Source organism: Centruroides vittatus, unplaced genomic scaffold (assembly GCF_030686945.1).
Source record: "Centruroides vittatus isolate TY-2023 unplaced genomic scaffold, ASM3068694v2 contig_5, whole genome shotgun sequence".
Classification (NCBI taxonomy): domain Eukaryota; kingdom Metazoa; phylum Arthropoda; class Arachnida; order Scorpiones; family Buthidae; genus Centruroides; species Centruroides vittatus.
Window position 1 is genome coordinate 2011550 of NW_027122286.1, and position 10942 is coordinate 2022491.

Here is a 10942-nt window from a genome sequence, read left to right on the forward strand (position 1 = left end):
GTACCGTATACATGTATGTGTATTTTTCTAGAATAAAATTTCAATATATAAATTCAACCGTTACGGAAAAATTCTAATTTCATATATTACAATAGTTTAATTTATATTTTCTATTTTAACTGAATATTTATAAAAGTGATCTAAATATGAAAATAATAAAGAATAATAGATTATATTCTATATAATCTATTGTCTTTGTTATTATATAATTTATATGACCTGATTTCATCAAAGAAGATAATAAATATTGAAATCAATGATAAATTTATTTATTTGCCATCATTTTATCTGGAACATCATTATAATTTTGAGTTACTCTAGTTGTATACAAAATAAATTTTAAATATTAGTACTTTCTATATATTAACAGGACTTATTATACTGGAAAATTATGGATGCAGATATTTAGTCTTACAGATCAAAAATAATGTTCTTTATTTAGTTCACCTGTTATAGATTATTATTTAATAATCTATAGCCGAATTTCTGGAAAATTGGAGAACGCAGAGACAGGTGAACTAAATAAAGAACATTATTTTTGACCTGTAAGACTAAATATCTGCATCCATAATTTTTCAGTATAATAAGTTCTGTTAATATATAGAAAGTACTAGTATACAAAATAAATTTTAAATAGAGTTAGAAAGGACAAAAAGGCATAATAATTAAAAAGTTACTCTAGTTAATTTATGATATACATATATGGCCCAAAAATAATTTTAAAATAATTTTATGAACAGTGAAAAAGTTTGAAGTCTTAACCCTCGTATATTTTAGATTATTATTTTATCTGACTTTTGTAATATTCTGTATATTCAATTCACTAATTGATGGGATAAGACAATGCAAAACGAAGGTGAGCTGCCTCTCGGGAGGGTTTACTGTAGGAATCTACTTACTATTTAAGTGATAGATATTGAAGAAAACTCGAAAAATCCCACACTGATCAGTCCTTTGCTCTTGCGCGATCCGAGACCAACTACAAGTGTTCAGTAGTTTTATTCATTTGGTCACTGGTGAGCCAACCAAGATATATTTTTAAGATTACTTTAAGAATGATAAAACAGTTAGGAATCGTAAAAGTAACATTTGAAATATATCTCATTTAATAGACTTTTGGAGCATCTGAACATTTTAATTCAGTGTTATAAGACTTTTTGAGTTAGTGGATTACTCGCAATTTTGGTGGCAAATTAACGAGTCAGTGTTGCAACAAAGGTATTCTTATACGTATAAACGAAATGTGACTTTAATGATTTGAAGCTTTTTTATATAAATAATATACAAATAATATTAAAAATTAGATTAAAGAAATTAAATGATATTTACTAATTTTTTGCATCTCTATGAAAAGTTTGACACATCGGTTCTAGTTGATTGATTACGAAATTCTAAAAATTAAATCGCAGACTTTTATACGTAAATATATTAAACATTTTATATATAACCCAGAGTTTTATTATAAATGATAAATATTATTACAGTAAAATATAATTTGTAATTACTAAAAATAAATAAATATTAATTTTCTTGATAGAATGCACGTGACAAGGAAAACTTAGTGTTTCTGTAAAGGTTATCATGTAAATTTTTATTCATTACAGCGTTGAATATTCTTAATTTTTAGTCAAGGTTATAAATATTATATAATTTAATTTATTAAAATTATTTTCTGACGTTAGAATATAATATTCAATTTTATACGCTATGCTATGATAGAAATGTTATTACACAAGCAAAACAAGTAACTTATTCTATTAATGAAAATTTTTCTAAATTTATTTTTATTTATTTATCTTTTATTTTTTAAGTTTTAAAAGTTATTCACCTAATATTTAATCAAAATAAAATATCTGCAGTTATATACGTTAATATGAATAAATAAGTCTAAATAAAATATATTGATTCCGGTTTATTTTATACAGATTAATTAATAATTTCATATTATAAATAAATAAAATAAAAACTATACCTGTATTGAAAAATAAACTCAAAAATAGCAAAAATGTGATGTATTTTCTTAGCATTTTCGGCATATAATGCGCAATCTAGTTAATATAAAGAATATTTTGAAATATTTTATTTTATAAATAAAATATATGCATAAAAATGTAAATAAAACGACTTAGTATTCTGCTTTAAAATTAAATTTATATTATGTAAACTTACCGAATACAAGCAATGATATTTTATCCAAAGCCAGGGGAGAAATAAACTGCACTCAATTTAGGATGAAATGTTTCCTCACACAGGATATAGCTTAATATCTACGTATAGTTTCCTTAAAGTATGATTAACATTTAACTCGATAAATTTCAGTGCTTTCACCAGATAAAAGAGCAGATGTTATCAGTAAGAAAATGTAAACTCCTTTTTGACCTATAACTGACTTTATAATGGTGAAAGATATATTAATATTTTGTAATATATAAATAGAAATTATTAAATCAATCTATTTTTCTAAATATTTGTATTATTAAATATATAATAAGCTTTAAGAGGGTGCAAACAATATAAGATATTAAGTTATAATTTTATGCTGTTTTCACTTGCTTTCCTTTAATTAAACCCTTATTAATAAAAGTTTATTAACTCGTAAAATAACTCTAGAAAATGTAATACATATATACTTTTTTAATTAAAATAGTTAAATTAATAAATTAACCAGTTTTTCATGTCATTTAAAAATTTGTATCGGTTTAATTATAATAAAATAATTATAATCAATTAGAAAAATATTGATTTATTTTATAAATTAAATTAAAATTTGCAAATATGTTGGTTAATATAAAATGGAGGTTTGTTAGTGAATTATAAATTTTTAAAATAATTAATATACATTTATAAACTATATAAACTTATATACAATTGGAATAAAATTATAAAATTTGGAAAAATAAATATTCTGTAAATATATTAGCAGACAACCCGCGGTATCCACATGATAAGGTATTGTAACTGGCTAACAATTGTCTCTTATCGTGCATTTGTATTTTATATTTTGTCTATTGCATTTTGTATGTTTTATAATTTTATTTATAACTTTATATATATATATATACTTTTAAATTGGTATTTTATGGTCAGTCTGGGCGCACTGACAGGTGTGTTTTAAGGTTTTATATTAGTATATAAGTGGTATTTTATTATATATAGTTTTTATTTATATAGTTTTTATGCTTTTATATATATACTTTTACTTTACAGGTGGTATGGTTCCCCTCCTGCTCGGGGAAGGCACGTTGTATGATAGCAGCAGTGATGTCCATAAACGTCCTGCTGCATTTCTAACATACTATATGGTGCATACATGGTGTTGGCATGACCATACTATGCCAATAAAAATCTACATAGGTGTCCTTATGGGTATGGTGCATAGGACTAGTAGATAGTGGATGGTGTATTAAGTTTAAGGGACTTGCTGGTACGCTCACGCAGGTACAGCAAGGGGTGGTGGCGGGACCTTTGGGACGGGATGTATGTTTATAATAACTAAATAAATGCATACAAAAAATGCAAGATTTATAAAATAATCTTATTTTAATTTTACTTAAATTTTTATTAATATTTTTATCCCCTGTAACAATGTTTTGGGAAAAAAATCATTTATCTTGGATAATTTTAAATAAATTCGAGGTATTGATGAATCGTTATTGCTTGTCCTTCTCAGAATACTTAGAGTAAATTGATTAATCTCAACCAGTATGTTCAGGGTGAAGAAAAGGTCATTGGCATATCTCGTTTTGAAACTCGATATTTCGTAGACAACTAGACAATTTTTAGCGTTTTGTTAATCCACAGATACATACAAAGAAAAATTAGTCAGCTGTTCTCCTTCTCTTCATTTTCTCTGTCCTCTCTCTACTGTCTTCCATCTTAGGATGTTGTCAAAGAATTCTATATTCGCGGAATCCACGTAACGCACTTCTTTTAGGATATCTTTTATCGTTTTGACAGGGAGCTTATCTTATTAAGGAGGTGTCACAGTTAAATTGGAATTCTTCTGTGCCTTTAAAAAATTGAAAAAAGCGCTATCTTTGAACTCCTGTGCAACAGTCACTTCTGTGATTGACGGAACTAGCGAGAATTTTGTACTGAGAGATGGAAAAGTGGCATTTCCTTCTTGCCTTTTCTCCCAACTCGATGGAAATAGAAAAAAAAAAAAAACTATTTTTGAAAAATTTTGGTATCATTCTTTCACTTGCAAGCTACCAACCGTTTTCACCATTTTCAGTACACAGATTTTCTTTCCTTGCAGTCTATATTATCTACATATATTTTTCCGGAACGTAAACTTAATCATGCTCGTTTTGTTTATCTTATAATTATTCCGAAATTCCTGTTGCAGGGAAGATAAGATTGGCCTCGTACTGAAAAGTACTGGCACACTCACTAAATTCCGCTAGTGGTCAAGCTAGTAGTTAGCTGGAGACGAACAAGTGCATTGTTTTTGTTTTGTCCATTACATGCGTCAGCAGAGAGATGCAACTCGTTCACTTCGAGTGGAACATTTTCTTTAATGTATCGAGGAAAAAAGTGCACCTCCCAATTGGTCACATTTTTGCGATGTCTTGAAGATATACATAAAATTTGGCTTTGTTGTCCTTCAAGCTTGAATGCAGAATACAATGACTCGCAGCTCTATAAAATATTTCTTGAACTGAAATATGTGGTTTCAAAAGTCAAATACTTAACCCGACGATTGTTATCTTCATTTTGCAACTGAACGAAAATAACAATCGTCATTTCCTGATAACTTTACATATATTGTCAACTTGTTTTGGAACTCATTCCGATAGTTCACAGTAAAACAAACTGAATCCGACATTATTTGCATTCCTCAGTATGGTGGCTAATCTCGTTTTGAATTTTATGTATTCAAATAGATTCTTTAAATGTATTTATACATTTTAAAATGAAATACAAATTAGAAAGTTAAAATTAATTTGAAAAATTTAGAAATAAATTAAATAACGTACATTCGCCAAATAAGGTCCACCTAACGTTTTAAAACGTTTTCTATTTTCACTATTAGAGGAAAAAAGTCTGAAAGTTGTACTGCAACATACTGTAAGATGCATACTTGCGAAATTGTGAAAGTAAAGTTAGCATCATTCGAAAAGTTTTCTTTAATAATATAGTTTTCAAAAGTTATGTAATGGACCTTATTTGGAATAGGGGTTCCAAATAAAGCCCATACGTAAAGAAATAATTAATTAGTTCTTACTTTTTACCGTAATTAATAAAACTATAATAAATGTATTTAAACCCAATAAAATATAAGAGAGGGTAACATCACATTTTGGGTAAATAAAACTGGATATTTTGTCTTTAGCAGTAAGGCCAATGCACTCTTCATGAACACATTTTGAACATTGTACAGTACATACAGTGTCACGTCAGCAATTCGATCTGCTCTGCATGAATAACAGAACCAGCTTTCTTTTCTCATTGCTTTTTTGCACTAGGTCCAACTACAAGATTTATCATTGGTTTTGCAAAATGATAAACCCTTTTCATGACTGATTTTTTTCTCAGTCATCTCAATGATCACAGCAACAATCTCTCTGCCAGGTGGAAGATTATCCTTCCATTCAGGATTTAATCTTTTCTCTTCGAAAATAATCATAGGAAGTATAACTTAACTCAGTGCCTTTCCACACGAGACAATAGACACGTTTTTATCGTGTTTAGATTCTACAAGATGCACTCTTTTTTTCTCCTTTCTTTCATACACATTTTGCTGTTTATGGAGAGCGAGTCTTCAGCTTTTCTCGTCTATGTAGTAGATGGGGCTTGTCGAAAATATCTAACCGGGCCAATACATCCTTCAGCTTATCAAAATAGTTTGCTGACAACATTTATTGATCTTTGCAGCCCTACCCAGGTTCATACTCTGAGCCTTTCTTCCGGTAACTTCAGGTTGATGATGATGATGATGATGATTATATACATTACTGTATCTTACAGAATGTGTTTATGAGGCTTATAATAACAAATCGCATGCAAGAAAATTGATAACAAAATAAGGCCCACCGGCCTTATTTGGTTCATCAATGATTGGTCATATTTAGAGCTCTTGTTAACCCGCTTTCTATCAGTGTTTTACTAATAGATATAATGCATATAACTGGAATGGCATATAAATAAATGCATATTAACTGAAAATATCAGTACTTATATCTTATTCTACTTATCACATACTTTAATAGGATATATAACATGTTCATGTATACGTCAAATTACCAAAAGATGAAGAACGTTTATCAAATTAACTTGAAATAGTAAGATTAACAGGTTCTGCCGACGTTTACACTTTAATAGCATCAAACACGGCAGAATCGTCTTCTCCAATTGATATAGTTTTTGATATAATATAGTATAAAAGTATAAATATATTATACATATATTATACGTTACTTCATTAAAATTATGACAAAATAAAATTAATTTTGTCATTATAATGACAATAATAAAAAATAATTATTACAAAATGAAGTTACATTATTTCATTTAAAAATGTATCATTGCAATATTACAATATAATATATTTCATATATTATATTGTAATTGCCCTCTTTAAATGAAATATAAAGAATCAAATTATAGAACAAAAAATACATATATATAATTACAGTATAAAGAATTTCATATATTAAACGCGATAGGAATAAGAAATAATTAACTTTACCATTTTTATTAATAATAATTAAATTATTTTCAAAATATTATAGATATTTTAGTTATAATAGCAAAATTTTACATACGAAAGATTTAAATAGATCCAGTATTTACTTAGCTATAAAAATCTAATCTTGTTAGTTTCCTACTTCAATAATTATATTAAACAAACATTTAAAATATTTTTATGTTAAAAATTGACAGTATTTTAATTAAAATAAATTTTTAATGGAAATGATTAGCATATTACAATAAATATTCGCTTTCCGAATTTATTAACATGATTTAAACAATTTTTAAAATATATTTTTACTGTAATTAATGCTCTCGAATTATGTATAGAAAGTAGAAGTTCCCATAATATAAATATAAATACAAAATAATTGTAAATATCTGTATTAAAGATAAATAAACCCAATTGATATTTAATTTAATAAGTTAAATATATTAACAAAAAATTTATATTATACTTACTGTTTTTATCCCTGTAATTCCTTTGTTATTGCAATGCTATTTGATATAAGAAGAGAAATCAATACTTTTTAAACCATTTATATACCTATCTTGATAATTGATGTTATCAATATAAAGATCGAATATTGATCTTCTTTAATGATGAAACATAATATTTTCACTTTATACTATTATTTTCATTTAATTTCCTGTCGTTACTTCGTGCTAGCAACTATTCTGCGATTTCCATATTTAAAAAAAGGAAACAAAATAGAAAGATTGGGATATTAAGTACTGTTTTATATCCCAATCTTCCTACTTTTTAAATGGAAAAATTTGTAACAATAGTTTGAATAAAGGTCACGTTTCGAATTGGTGCGTGAATGTGATGTTGAATGATTTTAAATGCTGAATGTTGTAAAGGAATTAGGTCAGTTGTAGTTTATTTAATAAATAATTTATTAATTAGCCACATTATAAATCATGATAAAATAATTATATTTATATTTCTTAACCTTGATCCTATGTTTTGTTTATAATTAATATAAATGTAAATTATATTTGTTTTTAAAATTAATCAATTATAAATCAAATTTCAATGTATTTGATTTCAAATTTACATGAATTATTTTAAGAAAGTAATTTTTAAAAATTATTTTAGTGTTTTTAATTTGAAGTTAGTTTAATTTAATTATAATTTTTAAATGAGTGTTTGTATAAAAATAAAATTAAAAAATGCTGTATAGTTTACAAAACATATTACTAAAATAAAATAAAGGCTTTTTAATTTAATTTAATTTTGAGAAGCATTTTTAAAGTAAACTGTCAGAGTCATTTTTAATATAAACAGCATCTAAGCTCTTTGACAGATAGTTTATAGGTTTATTATAAATATAGTTAGCTTATTTACATTTTATTAATAAATATTTTTTTCATTGTTTATCTTTTTTAATATTTTATTGGCATTATATGCAAGATGTTTTATTCTAAATTAGTTTTAAAATATGGTTTAAAATTATGATATTAATATAACATAACTTCAAAAATATACAGTATATTATATGTTAGAAAATGTCTCGAAATTTATATTAAATGTTCAGAATTTTAAAAAATAAGACGTTAAATAATACTACCAAGAAATAATGATTAGTAATGATGATAATTGCTAAGGATATGTCCATCAAAATAATTTCACAAATTAATATAAATTACATTTTAGTAAGAGAAATAATTGAATCATAAGGTTAAAGTGGTCAAAGTATTTTTACTAAAATTATATAAATCAATAGAAATTAAATATTTGTCTCGTTTCTAATTTATTTAACTTTTCAAACAATTTTTTTTTTCAGTTTACAATTGTGGAATTTACGTTGAAAATTTTTATAAAAGTTTTATCTATTAAGTTTGTTTATTTTATAGTTCTGTTAGTGCTCATTCATATATTACACATTGTAATAAACAGTAAAGCCTGCAAGAGGCGCAACCTTCCTAAGGCAGAAGCTTGTGAAAACCGGAAAATAGCATTGATTTCGGCATTAGCATTAATTTTTTCCCACAAAATATCCAGCCTTAAAGCTGAAGCTGAAAGACGCTAACAGAAAGCTATATGATATAAGTTATTTCTGTTATTAATTCATATACATATTATTAATTATTTTTTTCCGTCGAGAATATTATACAGTATTACTTGCATAGATTTTGTATTATGATTGTATTAAATTTTATATAAGCTAGTTTGTTGACTATTTCTATATAGAACTATATTGATCCTATGGAAAATTGGAGATGGATTTACAACAGCTTGCTTAAACGATGATTAGTTCGAGGAATCAGTTAAATCTTTAAAACGGAATCTATTAAACTTGTAATCATTTTTTCTTTCAAACAATGATACTTTATGAATTGATTTAGAATTCCAATAAATATTTAAAATTTAGAAATAAAGTCCTAATAAAAATTTCAAATTTTATGAAATTTAAACATGGTAAAATAATAGAAACATCCTGAAAATTAATGTTATTCACAATTACGAGTTATTAATTACATTACGACAATTTAAAACCAATATTTATTGAGGGAGATAATGTCGTTGTTCTTAATCAAATGCCACAGGGGATCAATTGTCTCAAATTCCATTCACCTCTTTGTTATACATTATTCATAAAATTCATACTGTATATTCTAACGCCTCTACTGTCAATCATATTCACAAAAATACTTTTTAAATTGGATATTTCACTAACTGTTCACATAGAAAATGACTGTGTAAAATGTTATTGGACAGCAGTTTTAAAAAATTGTAGACCTATAATTTCTCAGTCATTCATCTATCCATTGTTCGCCCATCTGTTCTTCCCTTAATCTCAAGAACGGGATTAGGTAGATGAAAGCCGAGACAGGTATGGAAAGGACAACGGCAGGAGGCCCCGAGTAACTATACATGAACTTTATATACAAACCGGAAGTCACGTTATTTCAATTCAAAAATTTCCCCTGAAAGGTGTTATGTAGATGACCGTCACGACTCTACTGTTAAAGGAAAAATATGATGTACAGGGGTCAGCCACTACTAATTTGAGGCGGAGAGCATATATTTTAAATTAAATAAATTTAAAATTAAATTAAATTAATTTAAAATATGATTAAAAATTGCAACCCGGAATTATGATGATGTCACAATAAATAATTGCTCGTTTCTTTATTTATTTTTCTGAAATAGAAGACAGGACCAACATGACCTGATGCAACCGGTTTATTAAGATTCTACAATGATATGTATTTCATTATGGTAAAATCATATGTAACCACTATTGTATCAAATCATGCTTTACTTCTATCTTCTATTTTAATATAGTAAATAAAGAAAGAATACATAAAGAAAGGAATTATCAACAGTATGGTTCTCTCCAATTTAGAATTAAAAAACTAAAGTTATTTTCTGAAGTCATAGAAAGTGAAAAAGTTATATTGTTTTTAACAGAATTATTAAAAGTTTATGAGATTATAAAATGGAAGATGTAAGCTAACAAAGATATATGATAATAAATTGAGGTGAATAGAATTTTTTAAGTTGTAGAACATGCAGGGACTGTCGAGAACTTGTACCTGGTCTGCAGATAGTGCGGGCTCATTTCGCTATTTATTTATTTTTTAACAAATGAAATACGTATAACGTTTTTTATTATTAAAAAAGCAGTCTTAAATATTTTAATTTTTTAATAAAGTAACATTAATTATACAGGTAGAAATCACTAGAAACTCAAATCCCCAACTCTCCCGTCTCGATGGCTCTGGAATATGCTCTATAGAAATTCTGAAATTGCATAATTATATGAGGCAAGTCATATATAGAATTAAAACTACCGAGTTTTAACTTTATATAAAGCATGCCCTCATAAATTATACTACACTATGCAAATTATGTTTTATACGACTCTATATGTGATATCACTTTAAACTATTTGCAATATCTCAAATAGTATATATCAAACAAAATCTAGATATTGATTTTAAGGAAAATATTTCTTTTGCTTACCTTGTATATTATAGATTGCAGATATTTAAATTTACTGTAATTCAGTTACAGAGATATACAGTTGAGTTTCATTAAACCTGATTGGCTACACATATACAGTACATACAGATTGATTCAGGTCACTAGTCCAAGACTTCTTATCTCTAAAGTATTGAAGATAAAACGAAAACATATGTTTCCATTTAAAATTCCGCGCTTATCTTAACTGAAATATAGTTTTAAATTTTGGGTTCACTTTCTCTCACTTCTTTAAAAAGTGAATTATTTTCTTAG

General features: G+C 26.2%; 1 protein-coding gene across 2 annotated transcripts in view; it reads right to left on the reverse strand.

Moving 5' to 3' along the window:
* The window catches only part of LOC136978213 (PI-PLC X domain-containing protein 3-like), a 28348-nt gene extending 17621 nt beyond the window's left edge, over positions 1-10727 (reverse strand). The window contains exons 1-3 of one of the 2 annotated variants that reach the window (XM_067273873.1): positions 10670-10727; positions 2170-2379; positions 1973-2048 (exon numbers count right to left, since the gene is read on the reverse strand). In XM_067273873.1, the coding sequence (XP_067129974.1) occupies positions 1973-2036 (64 nt within the window). In that variant the 5' untranslated portion in view covers positions 2037-2048; positions 2170-2379; positions 10670-10727. Of the gene's footprint in view, positions 1-1972; positions 2049-2169; positions 2380-7155; positions 7549-10669 lie in introns of those variants that run through there. The other variant, XM_067273872.1, reaches the window with a different exon arrangement.
* Positions 10728-10942: the final 215 nt, after the last annotated feature.